General features: G+C 50.4%; 1 protein-coding gene across 22 annotated transcripts in view; it reads right to left on the bottom strand.

Annotated features, from left to right (window-relative positions):
• Positions 1-27,970, bottom strand: part of Mical3 (microtubule associated monooxygenase, calponin and LIM domain containing 3) — a 202,958-nt gene that overhangs the window by 46,906 nt on the left and 128,082 nt on the right. For all 22 annotated transcript variants that reach the window (XM_075982893.1, XM_075982890.1, XM_075982896.1 and 19 more), the window contains 3 exons: positions 27,552-27,738; positions 21,706-21,794; positions 21,041-21,128 (listed from right to left, as the gene is read on the bottom strand). In XM_075982893.1, the coding sequence (XP_075839008.1) occupies positions 21,041-21,128; positions 21,706-21,794; positions 27,552-27,738 (364 nt within the window). The remainder of the gene's footprint in view (positions 1-21,040; positions 21,129-21,705; positions 21,795-27,551; positions 27,739-27,970) is intronic.

The following is a 27,970-nucleotide window of genomic DNA, read 5'->3' as shown; positions in this document are numbered from 1 at the left end:
CTGTTCCTCTCTGACACTCTTTAGCATCCCGGTTCTGGTCAGAGCCCCTCATGTACTCTGTAGTGTGCCTGCTGTGTCTTGACACCACACAGGTACACTCGGGTAAACGCAGCTCTGACCCCGACTCCACCAGTTCCTGGCAGCATTGGAACACGGTCCAAGACTGGAGTCGTGTGAGGAAAATTTTGAATGCTTGTGAGAAAATGCCAGCTAGACAACACAAGGCTCTGAGACCTGTTTCTTCAAGGCAAGGAACTGTGCTTAGAATGTGTTTTCGTGCTCCTCCCAAGTGTGGCTGATGGGGGGGGAGTTTACTCCCGATTATTCATTACAGCTGGCCATTGTTATTTCTTTATATGCGTCTATGGAAAAACATGTTTTTCTTGTCCTTGTGATTGCATGTATACAGCCTGAGCTCATGAGAACTTCCTCATGCAAACGGTGTTCTGAATAAAGTTGTCTATTACACGAGACTTTAGTCTGCCTCATTGTTAGGCTCCACCCTCTCAGGTTCCACCACTTCGAGAGTGGTGAACATGGTGGACAGATCTTAGGAAAACTACAGTCTTCCTGAAGTCATACCCTGGCCTGTGGGCAGGATGATGCCTGCCTCCCAGGACTGGTATGGGTGTGACGGTGCCAACTCTGGATCCCCGGCCTATCTATCGGTTATCTTCTTCACCCACAAAGCAGAACTCAGCAAATACAAGTGAAGCCGCATACCCAATGTCCAGTAGCGTTCACGCATCCCTGCGGTGCGTACTCACACACAGGAGTTGATGTCCATTTACTCTGGACTGTAAACTCAGTCACCCAACACAGGAAGAAGTGGCAGCCCTGGGCTCATTGCACACACACTTGGGCTTTGAGATACAAAGCGACAGAGAAGAGATAGGCGCAGGCCAGCAAAGCAGGCAAAGCAGTTTTCACAGCCTCCTGATGACCTGAGTTTAACCCCAGAATACGTGCAGAGGTGGAAGGAGAAGACCAATTCCACAAAGTTGTCCTTTGACCTCGGTATGTGCACTGTGGCAGGAACCTTACATCGTACACACACACACAACAACAATAAGTGAAGTTGGTTTTTGCTTTTAAAAAGAAAAGACAGAGAGGGTCAGGAATGAGCCACAGGTTCTGACTAGGGGAGGTCCCTGGCTGCCACCGCATTCTAAGCACCAACAGATAACACTGGAGTTTTGCATGCAATGCCACACCAACCCAACTTGGGAGGCAGGTGTCTTCTCAGGCAGACCTGAAAGAGTTTAGCAGTTCTGGTATCCTGACTAGTTGTACAGGAAATCCTTTGAGGGCTGGCACTTCTGCTGTGTACAGCTTTTTGTTGTTGAGACAAACAAGGTCTCGAGCCCAGGCTGGCCTCAAATTCACTATAGTCAAGGACGATTCTCCTGCCTCCCAAGTGCTGGGATTAGAGGCGTTTGCCACCATACCTGGCTCAATACTGGGTGAATGAATGCAGGGCCTCATGCATGATGGGCAAGAACGGACCTACAGCCCCAGCCTGTAAGAGTTTTCAACCCTTGCCACAGCACGGGAGGTTTTCTATGAACACAGGCAGTACAGGATTTGGTCAGCGCACCTGCCGCAAGCTCCAGGCTCTTCGACAGCAGCAGCTTCCAAGGTGATGCTCAGTCTGTTGATGCGGATGGGCTCTGACCGCGCATCCTGGGTTTACCTCTCTACATCCTCTCACCCTCAGATGCATCGTTTTAAATACCCTGCTCCATGTTTCACAGCCTTGAAAGTACAAGTTACACACATGGCTGCATGAGCGCGTCTGGGAGCTAAGAGCACAGTCTACAAGAGATGGCCAGGCAGCCAAGCAAGTAGAACCTCCTCATTCTCCAAAGGAAAGTGGCTGCCCAGGCCTCAAGAGGGCACAGGCTCCCGGCCACTGCTTCATCCGTCCTTCTTCATCAATGCTCACGAGCTCCACAGGACTCTCGGACCACACACAGTGGGAGTCTTTCTCAGCATGAGCCTGACAGTTGCTCTTACACGGGAAACAGAGGAACAAACACGAAGCAAGCCCACTTCCCCAAGTAGTAGCTTCCCCAGAACTAACACTGAGCACTGCCAGTGCTTCTCCTAGATGAGAAGAGAAACAATCACTTTGGGGCAAACAACTGACGGTCAGCAGTTCTAACCCAAGCAAGGTCAAGGTGGAATGAGCAGACGCCCAATCGGAAATACACCACGGAAGCAAAGTTGGGTTCGCAGTGTGCTGGGAACTCTGTTAGAACCTTGGGAAAGATGGTGGATGAAAACCCTTCCCACTCTTACATAGACTTGTGGACAGTATGTCAGGCGTAAGTTATCAGGTATTATGAGAGACGCATGCTCGTGCCGCCATGAGAGACCTAAGGAAGCAGTGTCGTGTCCTGGGTATTCAGGGAAGGTCTGCTGAAGGACTGTTAGAGCCAAGCAGCTTTAGGAAACCCACTGCGGGACGGGCATTACAATTCATAAACCAGGTGTCTGAGGTCTGCCGACACCTAGGTGCCTGGGGTCACACATCCTGGATGAAATGAGAACTGAACTTCAGGAGGGCAGTGACAACTCAAGTGACCACCATGCTGTCCCTGGACTTAGAACACAAGGAGAAGACACTCGCAGAGTCCGAATCCTCTCTCCCTTTCGAGGCTTCACCGTACTGTTCCCCTGTGGTTCTCTACATGAGACAATGCCTTACAACAGAGAAGCTGGAGCCTGGCATGGCAGGCATTCTGCCCTCTGCCTGGTGTTACTTCTCTTGAGATTCTCCAAACTGCAGACTGACGGATCCTCATGCATCAGAACTTGGCAGTCCAAGCCCGAGCCTGAGACTCTAGGAGGAGGATGGCTAAACACAACAAGAAGGGGTAGATGGAGTCAGACCCGCCCAGGCCACTCACACTTCAGGGGCGGCAGGAAGAATGCTCTGCTAACTTTAAGTATTTTGCTGGAGAGTTTGCAAAAATCAGGCTGAAGGCCTGACTTTGTGGCTTGTCATTATACTCCCAGTCCTCAGGAGGCTGAGGCAGGAGCACTGAGACGACCTTGGGCAACATAGCAAGACCCTGTCTCAAGAGCCAAGCCAGCAAACGAAAATAAAGGTGGAGCTTGGTATTATAGCGCAAGTCTTTAATCCCGGCACTTGGGAAGCAGAGGCAGGCAGAGCCCTGTGAATTCGTGGCCTGCCTGGGCTACATTGTGAGACCCTGCTGCAAACAAAACAAAGCAAGCAAGTAAACAAACAAACTAAAATCAAAGTAGGCTGGAGGGGCGTAAAGGGTTGGGACCGCAGCACAGCTGGAAGACAGCTGGCTGAGCATTCATGAGGCCCCAGGGCTCAATCCCAAGCACCACAAAAACCAAGTGTGCTAGCAGACCAGAAATTCACAGTAATTCTTGGCTGCACAGGGAGCTCAGGCTGGCCTGGGCCAGAGACCCTGCCTCAAAATCAACCAACCAACCCATCCACCCATCCAGCAACAATAAGAGCAGTGCCACCTCTGCCTAGTGCCACTCACTGAGTTCTAGCTCACCAGAGCTTTTCGTGACAAGGGACTACTTAGGCAGGGAATCCCCAGTTCTGGGTCTCCCGGAGGCTCAGTTTTCCCAAAGGGAAGATGACATTCTGAGTATATTGGTAGGTACCCAACCCTCTCAGAATGCCAAAGTGGGGGGTGCACACATCCAGCCTACAACCTTAATGAGCTTCAGCACACACAGTGGGATGAACCAAGGAGATGAGCATCCTTGATTCTTCGTACTGACCAAGGAGCTACCGGACAGACGGACGGTGAAGACGGATGCAAGAAACGAAAAAGTGGAGCCGTGGAGGCCTTTGTGGTGATGGCGACACCGTCACGACCCTAGCGCATCCCCTCCCATGAGCACAGATGAGTTCCTGGGAGAAGGAGCTGTGAGAGGCAAGGAGTGAGAATTGCCAGCACCAGTGCAGTCTCAACCTTGGCACTGAAAATGCCTCCAAGCTTGCCAGTCACTTAGGCCAAGGCAGTAGGATTGTGTGGGCCCGGAGTGCCAGTGTAACACATGGAGACTGTCTAAACAAGCAAACAAACGTAAGGCTGGCAGGAGTTGGTCTGAGAAGGTAAGCCATGGCTTGTCCTCGTCAGGAGAGCTTGACCACCTGCCCTTGACATCACATCTTCTTAAGAGTGGCCACCATGCAGGGACTTTCCAGCTAAAAGTGTAATGAAAGACCTGGAACCAGTTCCAAGGCTGATTCGTCTCTAAGTCGGGACAGGCTGATCTCAGGTCACCAGGAGGCCAATTACAGCCTCATGCATACCAAAAGGAAAGAGCTCCCAGGATCTGGTTGCATCCTAAATAGGAAAAAGGTCCCGGCCTGACCTGAGGCTCTGTTTTGGAACAGTCACCGCCTGCAGGAGCTCCATACATCATCCCCAAAGCAGCCTTGCTAACAGGACATCCTACGCTCAGCTGACACGAAGGAGCTGCCAGCATCCTCTATTTGTAGCTGTCTGAATCACGGAGTGCGAGGGATGCAGACAGGCTTCAGCGTGATGTTCCCAGGGCCTCAGCGGCACCTGCTCTCCTGCCCTGCCCCCACCCTGGCCTTCCTGCAGTGCTGGTGGGGGGGCGGGTTCTAGGCACCTGTGGGTACCACACAAACCCTCTGGATGGAGGCCTTCTCTTCCTTTGTCCTGAATTCATGTTTGGCTTGTTTCCCCAGTTCCTTTTCCCCTCTAATAAAACTTTACCAATACTCCATTAACAACTACACCTATTTATGGTATGATCTCTCCATACATATAAACAAAATGTAATTTCCACCTTCTCCAACATTTTTTCTGTGTACTGGTGTACTGGGGCCTTTTGGACCCCTTTCTTCTAGTTTGTTTTTTTTTTTTTTTGGTTTTTCGAGACAGGGTTTCTCTGTGGTTTTGGAGCCTGTCCTGGAACTAGCTCTTGTAGACCAGGCTGGTCTCGAACTCACAGAGATCCACCTGCCTCTGCCTCCCGAGTGCTGGGATTAAAGGCGTGCGCCACCACCGCCAGGCTCTTCTAGTTATTTTTGAATGAGATAACGTGGCGACATCCTGGCTGTGGAACACCTGGCCGTTCCCTCTGGCCTCACGGGTACTGGTGACCTGGTTTGTCTATCCTACCTCTCTCCCCTTCTATCCTTTGGTAACTATTTTATGTTTGGATGGGGTCACCTTTTTCTGCCGGGGAAGCCTGAGTGACACTGAGTTTGATGAGAGGCAGGGACAAGGCACAGGGAATCAAGACAGGTCTCCCTTCGTGTCATCCTGCCCCACCTAAAGTAACGTGGCTGCCAGGATCCCTTCACCCAACCACCAACTCTATCCATCTTCACGCTCCCTGCCCCCTATCAGCATCTAGTGCCATAGCCAGCAAACTGGGCCTCAGTGCCAGGGGAACCTGCAATTGGATGGAATACGCTGTCACACAGCTGTTAGGAGGGCTGATGACTCAGAGTGTCAGTTGGAGCCACGGTAAGAAGTGGCTCTGTGCCTTGAAATGACCAGACCATCTGCAATATGCTGGTCCAGACAGATTGGTTCGTCTGTGATACACTGGCCTGAAAAGATTGATCCATTTGTGATATTCTGGCCCGAAGAGACTGGTCTGTTTGTGATACACTGGCCTCCTAGGCCTCATTTCTCTTTTCTTTTTTGGGTGCTAAAGATTGAACTCAGAGTCTGGCTAATTGAAAGCATCCCCCTGCCACGGAGACCCACCTCCAACACCCTCTGTTCCTTCTATCAAACATTGCTTAGAGCTCTGGGACTTTTCTTTCAGAACCATGAGCTAGCTGTTCCAGGGCTCTCTGAATGCATCCACATGGTCCGAACTACAAGGTCTCTGAGGGAGATGTTAGGGGTGGGAACTCCAGCAGAAAAAGCTACCTGGCTGGCAGCATATTCTAGACTCTGTATCCAGAGTGACATTGGTCAAAGGGACCAGAGAAACTGGAAGCCTGTCCTCACCATGCCTCCATCACTGCAAGGCCTCAGTTATACTTCCTCTCTGCTCTGGTCAGAAGGGATTCCATTTCCAGTCTTTCCCAGGTCCACTAGGAATTGTTCTGCATTCTCTCGTGCTTCCTCATACGCTGGGACTTACATCATGCCATCTGAAGTGTGGTCATTCTCGAAGAGAACCATGGCATGGTCTTACTTAGAACGCAGCCTGGCTCCCAGGCTCTGGCTCCTCTGAAACATACACCTGCAGACGGAGCCATGGGTGGTACCAGAGGCTTCTGGTTCCAGCTGTAGGAGGAATCCCTTGAGCTCAGGCATTGGAGACAGCCTGGGTAATACAGGGGTGTGTGTGAGTGTGTGTGTGTGGCTCATATAGGAAGAAACAAAATCAAAACAAAAGATTCCCTATCAAAGCAAAACAGAATCAAAACCCATCAGCAACAAGCTGCAGCTAAGCTCCAGGGACCTGAGTTGGGCTGCTCATATAAAGAATCAACTTGGACATCAGCTCACCCCCTGTCTTGTTTTGAGCTAAAGTTGTCCATGCAGGAGTCCTGCTCAGCTATGTGAAAAACAGAACGAACAGCAGCCCACTGGAAAGCATCGTGGCCGACAGTCCTGAAACAAAAGATGGCGACTCCCCGCCTCAGGACTGCTTTACCATGCAGGTGGCCCATGTTCCTCCGTGCTGCCGGGAGGAGAGGGCTGAAGGCTCCACAGCCTGCAGAGGCCTTCCCCTGGTAATTACGGTGCAGGCAGCCTCCCTTCCCTCATTTCCTCTGCATTCATGTGTCACACCGGGTGCTTGATGAGCCCACACGGTTTTTTACTTTTCACAGCTACTTTCTGATCCTAAGAGGACACCAAGACGGCAAGCACCCAAGCTACACGTGGAACAGAAACTTCCCAGGCACTGGCCCAGTAAAGTGACACTCGGTGTCTGCACAGCTACCCTCCCAAGGGCAAGGGCTGTTTCTGGGGAGGCAGGTGAAGGGCTAAGAGTTACTGAGTTACCTCCCAAGTCAGGCAGGACAAGATGCCATCTACAAAAGCCACTGAACCTTGTAAACCTTGTAAACCTTAACAACAGGTTGAATGTCCCTGTGTTAAGACCAGAAATGTCCCAGATTTAGGGTTCTTTGTCTGTTTTTGCTTTACAGATAATGAATACCTCGGGGATGATAACAAAATTTATTTATGACTCATATTTACCTCATCTACATTGCTTAGGGACTCTTTGTGTGTGATAGTTTCTTGGTATGGGTTTTCCACTTGTGATGTTTCTGCTTCGAAGGTTCTAGAATTGGGATCAACATCTGGGTCTCAGGGATGTGAAGACTAAGTGCTCAGCCAGAGTTTCAAAGCTAGCATCTCTCCTCTCATCCAGTGCAGTAGGGATGCTTTGGGGAAGGCGAATCCACGGGAAGCAAGCCCTCCATCACATACCTCAATCCCATCCAAAGATGGATTCTTTTTAAAGCCCCGGCTGCCTTGAACTAACTATGGATCAGGTTGGCCTCCAACTCAAAGAGATCTGCCTACCTCTGCTTCCTGAGTGATGTTATTAATGGAGTATGCCATCATATTCGGCATGGAAGGCTGTTTTAACTACCCCTTTATACATGAACTATTCTTCACTTGGGGTAACTCATTTTGTTTGCTTTGATTTTGCGAGATAAAATCTTGCTATAAATAGCCCAGGCTGACCTCAAACTCTCCATCTCCCTGCTTCAGCCTCCTCAGTGCTGGGATCACAGGCATGAGCCACTGCACTCGATGGAAAAACCGTGGTTTTATTTTTACTTATTTCTCTTTTAGTTGAGATAAGGTCTTACTCTGTATCCCTGGGTGTCCTGGAACTTGCTTTGTCGACCAAACTAACCTCAAAGACACACAGAAATCTGCCTGCCTTCCTCACTGCTGGGATCGGAGATGCTTATCAGCACGCTGGGCATAAAACAAACAAAACAAAACAGAGATGCTGGTCTCCCAGGCTGGCCTTACAATACGCACGCAGCTGAGGATGACCTAAATTCCCGGTCCTCCTGGCTCTACCTGCCAAGTGCTGCTAAGATCACAACAGGTGTCTACCACCATGCCCGGTTTCTATTTGGTGATAGGGATGGAACCCAGGTTCTTTCCATGTTAGGCAAACACTACCAACTGAACTACATCCCAGCCCCTTTGTCTGATGGGAAACTGAGTTTTTTTTAGATGAGGGCACTGAGAGAAGCAGATTTTCCGGGTCCAAGGAGCAACTCAGCTCTCCAGAGCTATGTGATTATCGAAAGAGTTGAGAAATTCTGAGTTAGATACTAATGACAGAGAGGCCGAGGGGAGGAACCCCAAAGGGAATAAATCAGCAGTGTACCCAGAAAAGCCACAGAGATGCCTCATGCTGGTATGTGCCATCTCAAGAATGTTAAAGGCACCTCAGTCCCTGCTTCCTCCCCATCACTGGCTGCTGACGGGGAACTGAGGGGCTCTCTGTCTGCATGGCCTCATGGGACTTACGCCTTTATGAAATGTTGAGTAGTCTCAGCTATTACTACAGCATCTGGCCCAAGGGGAATCCTGGCACATATCACTATATCCGGGGAAGGCCAGGAGGCAATACTTAAAGCACAGAATCTACTTTCCTCCATTGATAACACTCCGCTTGAATATCGTGAAGCTCTCTTGAATGTATGTTTTTTGTGTGTAGTGGCTCCTAGATAAATCTCAACTCAACCCCAGCCATTAGGTAGGTCAGACTACAAAAGGGCCACATGTTTGGAGTTGGTGTTCCGGGGGTAGTCAAAACACCAGGAACTGCAAGTGTTTTATCTTAAATCTGAAGTGAACGGCATCCTACCTAAGATCTCCCCCTTTTCAGCTGGTACCCACCTTCACAAAACTCAAGAACTTAGAAAAGGGTAACTGTCAAGCTGTGGGCTCTGCTGTTGTGTCTTTACCTCCCAAACCAGTTAAACACAAGAGACCAATTGAGATTTGCATAACCCTGAGGAGGGAAGGCCAGCTCAGCACAGCAGGCTAAGGCCAGTCCATCTGTCCCGCTTACCAGTTCTGTCCCTGCCCAATTCTATGAGCGGCTCCAACCCGCTCTGTCAGAAGCTCTCCTCTCCATTATTCTCCCACTCACGGCCTGGTAGGCCCCAAACCACAAGCCCTGATGAGAAGGGGGAGGTGCTCTGGCCACGTCTGTTGCTCCTGGTGCCGAGGAGAACACGAGGCCAGATACTGATATTTCCACACAAGACCAGGGTGCAAATTCACATCCTAGGACTCAGTAGAAGAGTGTTTTACGACTAGTCTCACCATCAAGTCAACTACATTGTGGACTCAGTTTCCCCATCCTGACATAAGGCCTTCGAAGTAGTTCACACGGTGGCACACAGGCACCAGAAACCAATGTAAACACCATGGAAGAAGGGCAAGGCCACTAGATAGTACAGAGGGTACCTGGGAAAAAGGGGGCACCAGGGAAAGAGGAGTCTGACAGGTTTGCTAACGGCTCACACTCGGCGTGAAGGCCCTTAATGAACACAGTTTAGAGTCGCTGCCTTGGTCACAGTGGGTTAGTTCCAGGCGGCAGCCTATGACTAGAACACAGCTAGACCAACAGTAACGGGAGGAGGCGGTGGAAGGACAGGCCCGTGACCAATGAGAAAGGGCGTCTGGGCCGATGGGCTTTTCCCAAGATTCTGGGTTTATTTACTTGGTCATGTTTTCCATGGTGTCCATTCGGCAAGTCTTCCACCACCGAGTCACACCGTAGCCAGGGCACTTCTGACATCCCCAGTCCTTGCCAAAGGCTAGTTCTGCCATGGTGCACATGGTGCCAGCTGTACAGCCCCAGATTAGATTTGGTTTTGGCTCATGAAACTGATTTATAAGATCTTGGGATTAATGGACAAAAGACTCTGAAAGAGTTCCAATGCCTCTCTTATCCCTTTTGTTCCCCTTTAAAGACACAAGATCTCATACACAGCACTCTCGAGCTGGGTTTGATTTTGGGAAGGAACGAAACCTCCTCTAGCAACACCCATGACTTCCACCGGGCACTCATGTGTTTATGCCTCCATTTTCACTGATTAGAAGGGCACTGGGGTCAACCTGGGAAAGAACTGTTAGGGTCTAGGTTCTAGACCTGCAAACAGACTCTTAAAAACTCAAGCCAAGGGACCAAGAGTGCACTGACCCAGGCTGTGGAGGACCCTGTCCTGTGTGAATGCTACCAAGGAGAGGAGCTGGGCACCGCAGTTGTACCACACTCACGCCCTCGACTCCGGCAAATGGGCCATGAGGTAACCCCAGATTCAGGGGCATGAGAGCTGTGTATCGGGCTAGTACAGACCCACAGAGGTCTCAGTACTGTGAATCACCCTAGCTTGGCTAGAATGGTGGGTACTGTAACAGGCTCTTCCTGGGTCAGACACAGATAGATCTAGTTTGACATAAACCCTATTAGGAATTGTTTACACTCCTGGCATCACGGAATCGGCTGGTGACTTCACACCCTACCCATGCAGGCTGAAGGAAAAAGCAAGGCCGGATTTCGGCAAACACTTGCCCAAATTTAACTATCTCCAAAAGAGCTGGTATCCAGTACAGCTCAACGTCCCCGGCCCACTGTGTCTTTTAGTACATAGCATCAGTGTGGGGGCTATGTGCGAGCAAGCATGCGCATACCGGAAGATACGCTCATAGTTTACATAGGAGTGGGCAGTAAAACCCAGGGGTCCTGGTGTGGATGGTGACAGTCTATGTCTACCTTCCTCATCCCCACCTCCTCTTGTCCTTGACCTTCTACAAGGTGTGCACTATCACTGATGTTCTCACAGGCAGTCCACAACCTGGCTTCTTCCTCTGGGGTCACCTGGTAAACATCTACAGACATTGCTCATTCCAGCTTAGGCACGAGGATAACACTGGCTTCTAGTGGGAGAAGTCAGAGAGACTGCAGTGTACGAGACAGGTCCCCAAAGATCTATCCAGTCCAAAATGTCCACAGTGCTGAGCTTGAGGAACCCTGGCTTAGAAGCACTATCAAATGACCTCTAAGCTCATCAAAAACAGGTCACCGGAGCAGTTTGGAGCATGGCTCAACTGGGGTGTGCAGCAAGAACAGAAATGAGCTCAAGATCCTCCCCTACAGTGCTGATCCAAGTCCTCCAACCAATGGAAAGGCAAGATACAAAGGAGACTGAGGCCTGCCGTGCTTAAGAAAGAGCCTTTGGCTTGTGCCCAGAGGGAGGCAACCAGAAACGTCAGAGATCAAGGCATACATCAGACCAATGCGGCACACCGAGACCATGACCCAAGCACTTACAAAAGCTTATCCGGACCTCTCACCTTACCTCACCTCCAAAGGTGACTGCCCATCTCCTGTAGGGCCAAACACTCCTACCCTCTGTCTAGGTCTGACTTGTGTGGGAACCCAAGGAGCAATTCCCTAGCCTGAAAGATGGATCTAGTCAACTGCTCTTCTTTGTTCACCGTCTTTCAGGGGTGCCACGAGCCTGGTGATGAACGAAAGAGTCCCCATGTTATAACAGGCCCTCTTGCCACACCCGAGAGGGACTGTGGACACCCTGTGGAAAAACCCAGCTTTCTCTTTGCATTCTGTTATTCTTTCTTCCATTTTCCAAGTACACTCTGCCTAGGAGCTCCGAGGCTCTCTGTTGTGGCATGCCTTTCTAAGGCGAGGGCAAGGCCATGTCTGAGCATGCTCAGGAGACTTCCTGAAAACATCCTATGCCTGGCCAAATTTCGTCCAAGAGGGTAAAACCAAAGCTGCTCACAGGGATAACATTTAGCAGGTGGTTACGTTAAGTGCTCTGAAACCAAACTGGTTCAAGCCTAAAGAGACTAATTTCCAGAGGCTCGGGTGTGATTCCCTGGCAAAGTGTGTCCTGAGCAAGCAGGAGACCCCAAGGGTAATGCCCAGCACCTAACAAAAATAAGAATTCTCCTGTTTTTCTCTTGCCACAGGTGATTTGCCACAAACGGTCAGTATAGAAACATGTCTCTCCTTCCCGGTGCTCAGAGCCCAGAGCCAGGGAGAGCAACGTCTCATGAGGACTGTGAACGGCAGTTGGAAAGCATCGCTGGGGCGGATGATGGAGAGCTGGCTCAGCACCACATGGGTACCACTTGCCTGGAATGGGTAAAGTTTGAGGTTCCATCTCCAGCACTGGAAAAGGAAAATGAGAGGTAGAGAACCAGAGAAGTGAAGCCAACGGGTCTCTAAGGCTGCTGGCAGGATGGGCGCCCCCTGGGTGCACACTGTTCCAGTTATGATGAGCTCTATGGCCTTCGGCTGGAGTACTGGGGACATGACTCCGCTTCACACTCAGATCACGGGTAACGCAATCAGCTCTGAATGTTCCCTTCCTGTGATCCTCTTACATATCAGTGATGAAACCCTTTGTCCTTTTGTCTTCTGAGATCCCCACAGGCAAGTTCCCAATGTTGGGAATCACTGCTTAAAAAAAAGGGGGGGGGAACCCTGTGTATTTCCTGTAATAAAGAGATACATCCTTGCTGACTTACAGGGGCATCCACACCTTCACAGAAATCCCAGTGCACGGCTCCTGTTGTACAGAAGACCTCTTCTTTCCTGTGCCTTGAGTGTGAGATGATGGAGTAGGAACAAAGGGAAGCTGTGTGCACAGTGGCCACACAGGCATATCCTGATCATAGCTCCTCGGCTACATGGCCTCGTTTCTGCGCCTGGTTCGAACACAGGCCAGCGTAAGGTTTAGTGAGCATATATAAAATTCCAGACAGTGCCTGGTATATAAAATTCCAGACAGTGCCCGGTATATAACGAGTGCTACTCACAGGCACTGCTGCCGTCATTACCTATATGGGCATTCCTGCTTCTCTACTTGGTTTTCCTTTCCGAGATAGGGTTTTGCTATACAGTTGGTATAGCGCTGATTATGTAGCCCAGGCTAGTCTCAAAATCATATCAATCCTCTCATGTCAGCCTCCTGAATGCTAGATTAAAGCCGCCAGATCTGGCTTGGTGATCGTTTTCTTTTCCATCTTTTGTATTCTACCTTAATTTTTGATGGTATTGGGGATGGGACCTAGGGCTTCTGCCCCTAAACAACCACTCTGTCACCCAGCTGTATAGCTAGCCTCCGACTCTGTTTTCTGTGACCTGGAGTGATGGGTACATTGAACAGCGTCAGTCACAGAAGGAGACTACAGGGGTCAGCACACCCCCGATTTTCTACAGTGCTTCTGAGGATCGCCTCTCATCGGGAAAGGCTGCAAAATCAGGCAGCTTTGCCAGGGGCTGTGGAACCCAACCCCAAAGACTGCTCCTGGCTCTCGGCAATGTACAAACGGGAAGATTCTGGCTGGACCTTGCGCGCCCTGTGTTAGTCAGTCCCCTCACCCCACACCAGTACAGCCAATTCTCGGAGGTTCCACAGACTCACGCCAGGACTGCCTGGAACCACCTTCCTATGTCACAGCATCACTGCATGCCTGCCAAAGTCAACTCCCCAGGAAGACGAACCCAGAGGAAGCTGGAGGCTTGGTCATGTTCATCAGACTCAACTCTAGGGGAGAGCATTGGCCCTTTACACTGGCCCTTTACACAGAACCTACCAACTTGGTCTCGGGGGGGGGGGGTTGGAACAGTGGAAGAGGAATCACACAGTTGCTCTCTCTAACCTGTTTCTCTAGATTTTGGCAGTTCTAGAAAAGGGGGAAACAAGCACCCACAGCTGTTGTAATCTCCTTTCAAGGGGTGCCAGATGTTGCTTCCTGGAGATGAGCTCCCTTCTCCAGGGTTCCAGTCAGTCCAAATCACAGCTCTCAGTTTCCAAGTACAGATTCTCCTAGAACTTTCTCCAAATACCTGCCATGTGTTTGGTGAGGAAAAGCAAGGCCCACTGAGTCTCAACACTGTAATTGTCTCTACATGAGGGTGCACCTGTCGCCAAGGTCACCTTTCTCAAGGAACGAGCCTTGGAAGAGGTGTGCTAACGTTGAGTGTCAAACCTAGCAGCCAGCCCGCCTTAGAGTCTCAGGAAGGTATGTGACACTGGGTACAAAGACGGTGGGTTCTAATGACAGGGACAACTGAACATAAAGTAACTACTAGGATGCACAGTCACAGGTGGCAACATACGAGGAATCAGGGTACACTTCCTATGCGGTAATTGTGATGAAGAGGAGCCGTTCCTGGTGTCTCACAGAGTCACAAAAGGAGGAAGGTGGCCACTTACATGTGGGCAACTTAACACAATTAGAGTAAAATCACAAAGAACTAAGCACAGAAAAGAGGTAAAGCAAAGAAACCAGAAGAGGCCAACAGAAATCCTGACTCCATCCCTACAGACCCTACAGGCGATTATCCCTGCATGCCCCAGAGTCTGACTCCATCCCTACAGACCCTACAGGCGATTATCCCTGCATGCCCCAGAGTCTGACTTTATCTCTATAGACCCTACAGGCGATTATCCCTGCATGCCCCAGAGTCTGACTCCATCCCTACAGACCCTACAGGCGATTATCCCCGCATGCCCCAGAGTCTGACTCCATCTCTACAGACCCTACAGGCGATTATCCCTGCATGCCCCAGAGTCTGACTCCATCCCTACAGACCCTACAGGCGATTATCCCCGCATGCCCCAGAGTCTGACTCCATCTCTACAGACCCTACAGGCGATTATCCCCGCATGCCCCAGAGTCTGATTCCATCTCTACAGACCCTACAGACGATTATCCCCGCATGCTCCAGAGTCTGATTCCATCTCTACAGACCCTACAGACGATTATCCCCGCATGCTCCAGAGTCTGAAGCATAGCAGACCCGCAGCCCTGCATTCCTTTAAAGTTTCCCTGAACCTTCCCTCCAACTGAGAAGGGTGTAGACATTCACTGCTGGGAGAACATTCTGCCTATATTTTGAGCACACCATGTTAGGAAGAAAAAGGCAGAGCTGAGCTTAGTCAGCTTGACTTAAAGCTTCAATGTTGAGAGCAATTTAATCGCTTGCCAACTGTCCTTAAAGACTCATTAAAGCACCTCAGACTTTCTCAAGAGATGTTTACAAACCACTAGAGCAAAACTGAGAAAAAGATGGCCCACAGGAAGTGAACGGGAGATGGTGACCACGTGGCTGCTAGCACCCGGAAGTAATTGAGGTTGCTCCCTAGGCCTAGAGGTCCGCCTCCCTTCCTCAGGTGTGCAGCGATGCTTTTGCACAATCAGTCCTACACCCTCTGGAACTATGTCAGGAGGAGACAATGGGTGATTGTAAAGCCGGAGGCTGATACTTGGTAAACACCCTGGGTGGGGACAGGAGCAACCAGCAAGCAGGCCCGTGACGTAGCCTAGGTCCCTTACCCTCATTCTTCATGACTTATCTACTTGTTAGCACTTGCCAGGTGCTTAGCTGCATGCAAGCTGTGAGGACAGGCAGTGCTTGGCAATTGGGTTCTCGAGTTTTCTGGAAAGAGCTGGAATCTAGGCTTCCTAAAACTGTCTGCTCTGAGTGGTTTCCTCTTACGCACACTCTAGAGGGCTGTATGTGGGGGTCGGGTCCTGTCCTCCATTTCAGCCTGAAAACAGAGAGTGTCCCATTTGTACAATCCATGCCTGTGCTTAGCCTCTGTGCCAGGCAATGTCTAAACTTGAGAAACTGTCAGGGGGAAGATTGGGGGGGGGGGCAATTTCAAGACGTTTCTGAGTGCCCTTGGAGATTTTCCAGGATCTTCTCAAGGGTTGGCACAGAGTCACACCAACTATTCGGCAAATCAGAACATGGTCCTACTGACCACGGCCTCCATTCCCTTATGACTAGGTCTGGGATGGTGAGGGCAGCTAAGGGTTAGAGTTTGAAGAACATACACCTGTATACCACCTCTCTCATCACTGGCTCTTGGTCAGCACTTGTACCTGCCATCTCTCTTTCTTCCTTTTGAGGCACAGGAACACTGTTTCAGAGAGGAAGAGGGGCGTGTTAGTGTGCCAGGGAGAGCAGCTGCACAAAGAAGCTGATGTGTCTCAGCTTCTCAGAGGTCTGCTGCTGGCTGGGTATATGTCAGCAAGGAACAACACCCAGATGTCCCAACAGGGTAACTCAGTACAGAGTAATTCGCCCACCAACATGCCTGCTTTGGGCCCTATTTGGCCTCTGTTCCCATGGCTGGCACGCTGAGGTGGCAGAAGTGTCCCTACTCCCCGGTTAGCAGCAGGGCGTGTGACTAGGAGAGCCTGGCTTCTCCAGGTTTGACGACGGTCCAACGAAACTAGACAACAGAACTCAGGAGCCAGGTCCCTCCTAAGACAGCTCAGGAGAGACTCCAGCTGTGACCGGGACCCCAGTCACCAGGCCTGAGCAAGCCCATCTACAGACAGGAAAGACATCTAACTGGGCCCAGTTCTCCTGACAGCACCTACCCTTGGTAGACTTGGGCTCTGTGTAGAAACTTATCCTTCATCTGCCTCGTCTGAGGTCCCTCACGCTGGTTCACTGAACAGGTGGACACACGGGTGGAGGGCTCATCCTGTTCTTTATTTACAGTGGCTGCCTCGTGCCACGCCCTGTACAATGTCTTCCTTTAGCGGTACTCCACACTCGTGGGTAACCTGGTCCCCATGGCTATCTGTGCTCTCCCTACCCTCAGCGTAAATGAGGGCCCTGAGGAACAGTGGCTTCTACAGCCCATGCCCCACACCTGCCTGATTTCCCCCTTTCCCATGCCCTAATCAGGAAAAAGAGAAAGAAAAGAAAAACTCAGAAACCTGCAGATTGTTCGGAATTTATTCTCTTAAACACGAATGTAACATTTGTGAAAAAAAACAAAAACCCAAAAAAACCAAAAACACCTTAAAGCACAACACCTTGGTTTCACAGTAATGGCGAAAACAAAGTTACACAATTAAATAAAAAACTCACAAAGCAACACACCAAAAAAAAAAAAAAAACTCACAATAGCACAGATTAAAAACAAGGGCAAATGAAAAGCTTTAGGGAAGGTCAGAGTGGACCCGCGAAGTGTTCCTTGGCACAGCTGATCCTCCCTACTCTGGCGTCTATGTACCATACAGCTTTGAGCACTGTTTGCTGCCCCCGCTTCTGCCTCACCCCAAGGGAATGGCAGGGTGATTCAAAGTGAGTCCCTTACTTCACTGGCCAGTATTCAGTGGCACAGAGGGTCTGAGATGTTCCCACCGTGCTGCAGGAAGCAGTCGGGCATAGCAAATACTAAGACAGAGGGTAGCGGAATGGCTACAGAGAAGCCAATACAGCCCACAGGTTGACTTGAGGGAAGTTAGGTGTCTGTAATTCTCTGGTCCCCATTCCAGCAAGACTACTGCTTTGCCGACTAGGAAAACAGATTACCTGAGTTCTGGGGGTCTGTACCACCCATCTCCTGAGAGACCTGGCCCCATGTCTATGCCTCCAATGCCACTGTGCCTAGCTGCTGAGCTTCCTTGGAATCCTGACTAGGCCGGGGTCAAGTCAGGACAAGCTTCCAGAGAAAGTTCCTATGGCTTTCAGATCAACAAGTAGCTTTAAAAACAGTCTCACTGTTTCTGTTTAGGGCACAGCATACATAAGTAGTATCTACCTATACACTGCACTTAAACCTATACACACAGAGATGTACGGACAGACGTAGAGAGGTGTGCAGACACAAATGTCCACTCAGTACCTTTGCTCGCTTTCACTCTGGTGGTAGGGTTGGGGAGGCAGCCGGATGCCAGCTGCTAAACAGTGCTCCCTTTGCTGGGTTTTACTCAGCAGCCTTAGAAGGGAAGAGGCCCTAGGGAGCCGGGAGAGGATCTCTGACCTCCATCAGGCATGGTGATATTCTTTGTAGCATGTGGCTATTCTGGCTAGTGTGGGCAGTGCCTGTGTTTCCTATTAGCCCACCGGGATACAACCGTGGAAGCCAGTGGGTACCATATGGCATGTAAAGAGTGCCTAGGGTTAGGAGACAGGCTGGTGTCATTTGTAACCACAGCTTCTCCAAGAAAGACCCTCTTCTTCACAAGAAGACTGGGGAGCATGCGCCTCCCGCCTGCTCTCTTCACTGCAAATGCTCTAGACTCTGCACACTGGCAGAAAGGATCTTTCCCTTCCTTTCCCACCCACGTGCCTTGTGCCTCACTTTTGGTTCAGTGCTTCCTCTACCTGAAAAAGGAACCACTTGCAAGCAAGGGCTCACATCCAAGAGAACAGCCATCCCATCCAGGTCTTTCTCGGCCTGTTGTCCAGACTTTTCCTAAACTCGGGCAGGTACTGTGAGGCCAGGGTAAGGAGATCTGTGCCAGGCCCACTGATCCATAGCAATGAGAAGAGGCTTGGAGACAAAGCATTTACAGGTTCAAGAACAAAAGAAGGCGTTCTATATTAAAAGCACATTACAAACAGAAATACCGTACACAGTGTCTCAAACAGTGGGTCAAGCAGCAGTCGTAGACAAGGTTACCAGGGAAGACAACGTGTGAAGTTAGGCCTGTGCGAGGTTAAGGTGGGCTCTATTGTTATCTTGGGGTATTTTTGTTGCTGTTATTTTGTTTTTGCCAAGAGCACTAATTACTGCCTAAGGGGAAAGAAGGGAACAGAATGAAGAGCTACAAAAGGAAGGAGGTGCAGGGTCGCTGGCCTCAGCCTGGCTCTTCCTGCTCCTCCTCCATGCTGGGTTCCAGGGAGCACAGGCAGCCACATGTGAGGGAACAGGGACCAGGTTAAGACCTCTTCTGTGACACATTCTGGAAGCCTGAGACCCCGAGCTACGTCTGGACCTTTCTGGAGGAAGTTTAGCCAAGCACTCAAAGCTACTGTGGGATTCGGAGAAGGCATTTCTACCAAAGAAGAAACAGAGACCCATTTTGTGGCAGCTCTGAAACATCTCTCATGATGCCGCCCACTTCCAGTCCTTCTCAAGGGCAAGCGGCCAGGCTCTGAGCATGTTCACAACTCAGGGCTGTGATCTCTAAACCCCGAGCCTGGCCTCCCATTGCAGGGAGTCCCCTGGGCTAGGGACAGGGCCAGCCTTGCTCCCTTTGGACATTCAAGCCTGGGATACTTTGGGACTCTGAATCTTAACCTCTCCCGCTGTTTTCAGAAAAGAACCCGCTCTGCCTTAGGCCCTTTCTCAGTTGTTCTGATTCTTTCACCACGCTGGCAAGTCCCATTTTCTCAGGGTTTTTGACACATTCTTGTCCTTATCTACGGCCCCTTATGTCTTCGAGTGCTCTAAAAATCTGAAACCCACTATGCTTTCCTTGTGCAGACAGAGAGGCAAAATGAACAAGTTAAGAGAGTTAGCAAAATCATTGATATTTCTTTTGAAAAGAATGTTCCTGCACCCTTTACCCGAGGGAGAGTGGAACTGTTTTCTGTTTGACTGAGGAGTCGGGTTCCTTGGCAAGCCTGCTCGGTGGGGCTCTCACCTGGTCACAGGCACAGGCCAGTGTAAGGCCACAGCTGTGTCTGAGGCTGGGGTCCTTTCTCCCGCCAGTGTATGCTCTGGAGTGGCAGACTCTTGAGAAATACCCCCAAGGGCTGACAGACTACACAGGGCTCCGAGTCACTCTGGGCTTGCATATGGTTATAAACTGTGGGTTCCCCCAAGCAGAGCACCTCAAAAGCTTCTGCTTCCTCAGAGCATAAGCAGGGAACACAGAAAAGTGGCAGTTAAGTTCACCAGCCCTGACTGGGTTTCTATGCCTCAGAGGCTTAACACACCCCACCCCCACAGGGCTCTGCCAAGCCCCAGGCACATTCTCCCTCCTCTGGCAGTGCCCGAGGACTGTGTCCGCTCCTCACTTCAGCAACAGAAGCAGCCCCACTCGAAAGCTAAGAAAATCCTCCTCCTCTTCCCCGCCCATCGTGGAAAGTATACACAAGCTCCTCTGCGGCTTCTGGCACTGGCTTATAATCTTTCATTTTTATTTGAGTTTGTACCTGGCTGTGTAAGATATATTTGCTGCTGGGTGTGGTGGCGCACGCCTTCAATCCCAGCACTTGGGAAACAGAGGCAGGTGGATCTCTGTGAATTTGAGACCAACCTAGCCTACATATCCAGTTCTAGCCAGGGCTACATAGTGAGAATCTATCTCAACCACCCCCCCCACACACAAAAAAATAAAAAAGAATAAAAACTATATTTGTCATAAACAAGAGAAAATGTGTAACATACAGAAATACAGCCCATAGACTTCGTACATAAAGAGTGACCCATGAGCGCCGTCTGGGGCCGCCACAGGGTACTCAGGACCTCCCAGCAGTGCTCAGAACTGTGGCTAGCTTTACAAAGGCAGACAGGGGGACATTTTAAGGAAAAAAACAAGACAATTCTCTTCAGGCCTCATGCTCCTGACACTCCCTATTCTACCTGGCAATGGACAGAGCTGGCATGTGTTCTGAGGTAGGATGGTACTGCTGAGCTCTTGACATAGGAAGTGGTAACGAGAATGGGACAAGGGGATCTTGACCCTCACTGGATACTCGGATGCCTAAAGTAATTAGGAGAGGGTGGCCCTTGCCACATGGACGATCTGGACACAGAGCTGGGGAATGGGATGCGAAAACTTCAAGTTGCAGTGAACACATTCAAACTGTGGGCCCCAGTTGCACATCTCTGTGACAGGAAACAGGCCCTACACAGGAGTCACACGGAAGCCTATGGCTCTGGGCTTTCCCTGGGTCAATGATATAGCAGCCTCGTTTGGGTTTACGTTTACGTACAGCGTCTGCACCAAGAACCTTGGCGTGTCTTGGGAGCGTGAGGTAACCCCACTTACCAGACAGCACCATCACTGGCTCACAGTCTGCCAGTGAAACTCCCCTCCAATCTGCACCAGAACCTCCGACAGGCCATAGAGGAAGGGGACTCCAAACACCAGCAGCTGACACATGAAAAAGGAATCCAGCGGGTTTTGGGCCACTTGATGCCCGAGTGAAGAAATGTTGCTTTGGAGGTGCTGGCTCATCCCCTTGGCCTTGTCACAGAGGCCAAGAGAGTGGTGCACCACCCAGTCAAACAAGGAAGTGAGGCTACCTGGAGTTCTCTCAGCCGAGCTGGCGGCAACGCTGGCCAGTCCGTTCGCATCTGCGGTGGGACCATCCTGCAGGGGTCCTTTGGCTTCCTAGAAGAGTCCATAAGAAAAAAGAAACAGTGATTCTGACTGTAGCCCTCAATGACCCCCGAGAATGGCTACTCTGTCTACTGTATTCCTCAGAGAGGAAGTCTTCCCTGGAAAGAAGTCTTCAACTTCTTAGATATCAAGATCTGTGACGCACTGACATATAACATATATATACCCTCCTGCCAACTCTAAACACTCTCTGATGACTGATATCACGATGGAGCCACCATAGAGAGTAAAGCAATATTACACTGTATTGCTTAGAGGCTAGAAGGGTCTGCACAGACTCGATAGAGAAGTGTTTTCCCTCCATGGATGGGACCTACGATGGGGCCTCCGTGGACGCAAAAGGCCGCTTATTCTCCAGCTACAAGGAGAAGAGCTCTGACCTCGGGGAAGGAACGGTTAGATGGTTAGATATGGTGAGCAGCAGGGTGCTCCCCTGCTTAGAATGAGCCCCCCCTCCCTCCCTGAGTATTGTCTCTGAGACCTGCACCACTAGAAGCTGGTAAACCTGGCTTGTCTGCATCCAGCCAACTGCAGCTCCTCTCTGAGAGGCCCACTCATAGGAAGTTACCTTTCCAGACAGAGGAGCCACTGCAGGCCTCTTCCTCTGCGCGTAGCCCGACAGTCGGTAACAGTAGTGCGGCTTACAGTAGAATTTGCCTGCGGACAGGAAGAAGCAGGGAAAGGAGGAGTGAGCAGAGGCCACAACGGGGAACTTGGCTTGCTGGCCTCAGGACGCCACTGCACAACCCCTGCCCGCCACAGCTCCCCACTCCCCCTACAATCCAGAAAGGCCAGCCCCCAGCCTGGGGCCCCTGTGTTGAACCAGAGGTCTTCCCCTTTGGGTGTGTGAAGGTTCTTAAGCCGCCACCAATCAGTGCCCAGAGCAAAGATGCGAGGCTTGCGTGACAGAGCCGGCGAACAAAGTAGTAGTGTCCGGGACAAAGACACGGTCACATGACAACAGCAGTGGCGTTTCTGGGGAGGGCAAGAGTGAATAAGTGCGGGGTGGAGGCAGGAAGGCTTCAAGGGCTAGGGCGGCGCCAGTTACTAACTCTGTCTCTGCTCCCCTCCACTGCCATGGATTCCTACCCTCCCTGTCACCAGCCACGGTCAGTCCAAAGCAGGCTGCAGCCCTGGAAGGGCTAAAAATAATACAAGGGGCGAGGGATGGCTGAGAGGCAAAGGACTGTGCTGTGCACAGCCTGACAACCTGACTTCAGTTCCTAGGACCCACGCAGAAAGCAGGATGTGGTGGTGGGAATCTGCAATCCCAGCATTCCTGTGGACGGGTAGGAGGCGGAGACAGGAGAATGGGCCAGGAGCTCATGGGTCAGCTGCCCTGGAGTACACAGTACAGGGGCAGAAGCAGTAAGAGAGGCCAGGCCTCAACCAGGTGGGTGGAGATAACTGACTCCCCAAAGCTGTTTTCTGATCTCTACATGAGTTGTGGTATGCTTGCACACACACACACACACACACACACACACACACACACACACACACACACCCCAACAGCAACAACAACAAAAACAACAGCAACAAAGAAGTCTTGTGTGGATCATGAACAGAGAATAAACAGAATAAAACCCAAGAGTGTGCTTCAATATAACCAGGGCGGACCCTGATTTTCTAGGCCCTCCAGCCCTGTCTACTCACTGGGTTGTATCTCATGCAACTATCTCCTGCGGAGAGTGAGGCCAAAGACGTCTAAAGACCCGTTTCCCTTCCCAACACAGGTGGGCTGGGCTGAACTACAGTTAGCTGCCCGGATCTCTTCTCTACCTCGAGGTATGCATCAGGAGCTGCCTGCTTCCCCTTGTCATTGGCCAAGAGCGAGTTCAACAAAGGCAAACCCAGGGGATGGACACGTCAGAGGAAACGAGGCAAGGGGCAGCTCTTCCCTTCCCCTGGTGACCTGGATGTATCTCTCTGTGTTGTGTGCACATGCATCCACAGGTGTGATTGCCCGGCAATGGCCGTTCTTTGCTCCCCCATGCTGGGCGATTACAAGGATAACCATGCCTGGTGTTTTTTATGTGGGTACTGGGAACTCAAACGCAGGTCTTTACACCTGCAGAGCACGTGTTCTTACCCCCTGAGCCATCTGCCAACTCCTATATATTTTTATTTTATAAAGTAACTGACTTTTCCTTTATCTGCTTTTCTTACTATGTTAAGTCAGTTTTGTCAAATACTCAGGAAAATAGTTAAAGGAAGAAATATCTATTTTGGCTCATGATTTCAGAGGTCTCATCCAAGGTAACTCGGTCCCTCTGCTTTGGGCCTTGCTGATACAGGGCATCACGGTGGAGAGCAGGCAGATGGGGGAAGAGATGCTCACATCAAGATGGCAAGAAGCAGAGAAAGCATGGGGAAGGAGAAAGAGGGAAGAGGCCAGGGACAAGTTATGTCTTCCCAGGGCTCATCCTTGTCACTACCGTTTTCGACTAGGCTCCATCTCCCAAAGTTTCCATCACCACCCAACAATGCCATTAACTTATTTATCCGTGTGTGAATTAATCCATTGATGAAGTCAGGGCCCTCACAAGCCAGCTGCCTTCCAAACACCCATTGGCTAGCAGCCATGCCTTTAACAATGACTGTAACTGGAGAGTTTAGATTTAAAGCCAAAGGTGGAAAAAAAAATCACAGAGAATTTTACAGACTTCAGATAATAGTCATGATCTGTCACACAGTTCTTTAAGCAGGTTTCTCACCAGCTGCTGGCACTTAGCCAGGACTTAGAGACCTGGCTCTGTGGGGGACACATGACGGGCAAAGGTCATCATTTCACCATCTACTTCTCTACATGTGAGCAGAGTTGATTTATGTGTTTTCCTGTTGTTTGTTTTGTTTTTAGCTTACCCACAACTCCTTTTAGATAATTTGGGAGGGAGTTCCTCCCACTAAACAGTAGATAAAATGTATTAGTACTCGGATCATCGAGTGTGTTTTGGATTTGTATTGTGCTTCGTTCTTTAAGAAGTACCCATCCTCCTTTACGGGACAGCGATGGGGCTATCAGGGAAGATACTGGACCAGACTAGTCAACCTCAGCCACCTCAGGACCCATTCCCCAAGGCTGGCATGTGACTGAGGCCAGGTTGACCGAGGCCATTACAGAGGACTGCTGTGACCTTGAAAGAAGGACTTCTCTGAGTCCACTGAAAATTTATGTTTTTATGTATGACTTGCCTGCATGTATGTCTGTGCGCCCAGTGTGCCTGGTGCCTAGAGACAGAAGAGGGCATTGAATCCGGTGAGACTGGAGTTACAGACAGTTGTGAGCCATCAGGTGGGTGCTGGGAATTGAACCTGGGCCCTCTGGAAGAGTAGCTAGTGCTCTTAACCACTGAGCCGTCTCTCCAGCACCATCTCTAAGACTATTCAGAAGGAAGACATAATTCTAAAGCTTACATTTAGCAACTTGGGTTTCATCATGAAGCTTGTCTATTTTTAAAATTTAAAACCTTTTTACATTTATGTCTGTGTGTGTGTGTGTGTGTGTGTGTGTATAGGTAGGCACTGGAGGGCATGTGTGGAGATCAGTGCCCAACTTTCAGAACTGGTTCTCTGCTTCCACCATGTGGGTTTCAGGTCTCCAGCAGGTCACAGGTACCGTGCTGAGCCATCTCACTGGCCTGAGGCTCAGGACAGCACAAGGTCACTAGTGACCTCTTACTGTTTCATTGTACCTTTTCTTCTAAGTTAGACACTCAGATCGCAAACTCTGCTGCCAGCTCACGGGCACTGGGTCCTGCTCCATATGGTAACTAAATACAAGGGTTGACAGTAACTTCCAAGAACATTCCAGTCACCTGTTTTCTAGGAAGGAAGTATATGATGCAAAAACACAACCAAAGAGAGCTCTTAGTGAAAGCCAGTCTCTCGGCAGCCATCCGGACGTTTGGCTTTTTAGGGCTCACTTCCTCCCATGGAAAGGAACAGAGCTTCCACTTTGTAAGGTGAAATAGTTCACCACCACAGGCACGATGTGTGCTCCATTAATCATCAATGATTCTCTCTTTTTTGGAGATATGGACTCATGTAGCCTGCCCTGACCCTGAACCCCTGATCTTCCTGTCTCGGCCTCTCAAGTGGATTACAGGTATATGCGACTCTTCCTGGCTTCAATGTAGTTTCTCATTTTCTTTCCCAAACTCAACTCAATTACTTTTGCTGTTTAAATGAATTAAAAAACAAACAAACAAACACATACACACACTAATTTTTAACCTAACATTTACTATGCTCCAACGTTGGACATGATTCCAACGGCTTTACGTCTATCCCTTCATTTGGTCTCACGAGCCTGCACTATCTGCCATTGCACTACGGCTCCTGTCTCAGGAAAGCCCGCCAGGCTAATGTTGTGAATTAGTCACAAGTTAGAGAGGACTCGATGAAGTGATGGACTGGGGAACGTCTAGATTAAGCAATCGTGGTAATCAAAATGAGCGATGGACAGGGAGACGCAGGTGTCTGTCAGGTAGGCCCGAAATGAACTGTCATTGACTCTTTGTGAGTGTCATTTAATGACATGGGTGCCATGGACCCTGGGTCTCCAGTCAAGGCAGATGGGCATTTTAACTGGATGCAGCAGAAGACACGTGACACAGCCCGAGACAGCAGCTAACACCGTGGCACAACTGAAGCTGGTGGCGCTACTGGCACTCAGTGGCCACTTCACGGCCAGAGGTCTGGGGAGACCTCTGAGGGAAGGACATGTGGGGACAGGAAGGTCAAGAGGCCCATGACACCCTGACTAGGAAAGAATATTCCAGGCAGGGACAGTCTAAGCAAGCTCCTGTGGCATCAATGGTATACCTAGGGAATGAAAACGAGACCTGTGGCTTTGCCGCGTGTGAACTGTGGGTATCATTCCCACCGAATAGACCAGCCCATGTGTTAAATAAAGGCTAGGTCTTCAGCTACTGGGAGAAGTTAGATCGCTGGGGGTGTGCCTGGAAAGGGACTGTGGACTCTGGTCCCTTCTCTCTGGCTTCCTGGTAGTGAGCATGCCTGTTCTGCGGTACACCCCTGCCACGTGCTACCGTGTCACAGCCAGAGAGCAGCGGACCAGGGGGTCACAGACTACAGCCTCCTACATAAGCTGATCTCAGGCATTTCGTCACATTGACGGAAGCAGAACAACACAAACTGCTAAGCTCCTAGAGGCACACTTACACCTCATCTACGCCCTCCAGAGAACCAGGGATTTTCTTTCCAGGCACATCCAAGGTAAAAGGCCAACTAAAATAACCTAAGTATCAAGGACAGCTCTAAGAGGTGGGGGCCCTTCCTGCCAACACCTCTCCTTGGAGTCGAAGGTCTGTCCTGAGAGAAAGGATGTGAGAGAGTAGAGAAGAAGACTCTGTACTAGGAGATTAGCTTCCTCACCTAATTGACTCTTCACTGAGCAGTGTCTTTGTTAGTGCAGGAAGGTGCGTTGAGTTCGCCACTTAGCTCCTGCCTTTGCCCTGTGACAGAGCTGTGGCTGAGTTTCGCTATTAGGAGGGTCTGTATGATGGGGATGACTTAGTATGGGTTCTCTCTCATACAGTCTCTGGTCTCTTTACAGTGAATATACAACCTACTGAGACACGGGTTTAGTGTCATTCCTGTAAGGATGGAGTTTCCTCTTCTATTCACCTAGGTTTATTACCCGTAAATGAAACTATGACCCACGAGTCCCTCAGCATCCTGTAGGGATGGCTGCAGGGGTCATAAATGCCTTTGGCACCTATTCCCATTTCCTTAAGAATCTTCAGATGCCGAGCTGCCTGTTATTTGTTGGCACACTTCTCTGCCTTACAGTTAAGGTCTTTCCAGTTAACCAGCAGACCTGGGCCCCAGGCCAGGAGACGCTGATGCCAGAGGGAGGTGACAAAGCTTGGGCATTTCCATCTTGCTCCGTACAACAGAAGCCTGGGATCTATTTTGGTTGCTGTCGTCAATCTTAGGCAAGAAACATGAATTCTAGGAACCCTTCAGGCCCCGTTTCTCCTCCACAGTCTCTCTCATGTGAGGTAAGGAGGTGAGCGTGTGAAATGAGGGACGACACGTATGCGTCGCTCTCATCAGCACCTCCTTGGCTGAGCTCTAACAGTCTGGTGACTGCAAAAATATCTTTAAAGAGTCTCAGAATTACTTTGCTGGGTCGTGGTGGCTCACGCCTTTGATCCCAGTGCTCAGGAGGCAGAGGCAGGAGGATCTCTGAGTTGGAGGCCAGCCTGGTCTGCAGAACAAGCTCCAGGACAGCCAGGGCTACACAGAGAAACCCGGTCTTGTAAACCCCCACCTCAGTCTGAGAATTAGAAATAAAAAGGAAAGAGATGGCTGAGAACGGTGAATACAGGGAAAATAACGAGGACTGCAGCGAGGGCGTCACTCTCGGCGTGCAGGAAGACTCACCGTCCTCGATGTCGTAGGCGTATGCAGAGAGGCGCAGCGTGGTGGCGCAGTACTCGCATTTGAAGCAGCTGCGGTGGAAGAACTTGCCCTCGGCGCTCAGCCTCTCCATCACGTAGACCCGCTTCTGGCAGAAATAGCATGTGTCGCTGCCCCCCAGGTTCTGTGGGAACTCCTTCTTTATGGAGCCCTGTGGGGTGGACAGAGGAAGAAGACATCAGCATTCGCGGCCCTTCCCGGGGCCACACGAGCCCTCTGTGGGTGATGATGACTCGGCTGCACGGACACAGACGGCGGACAGGAAATGATGACAAGAGCTCTATCGCGGCTTTCTCAGAGAGCAGCTTCCGTAGCAGCTCTACTCCATAAGCCGGGGTCTAAACCCATGGTGATCAACAACCAAGAGATGCTTGTGATGGAGT

This window comes from Microtus pennsylvanicus, chromosome 8 (genome assembly GCF_037038515.1).
Source record: "Microtus pennsylvanicus isolate mMicPen1 chromosome 8, mMicPen1.hap1, whole genome shotgun sequence".
In the NCBI taxonomy this organism is placed as follows: domain Eukaryota; kingdom Metazoa; phylum Chordata; class Mammalia; order Rodentia; family Cricetidae; genus Microtus; species Microtus pennsylvanicus.
The sequence above is the reverse complement of the archived record's forward strand: the minus strand, read 5'-3'. Positions and strand labels throughout refer to the sequence as shown.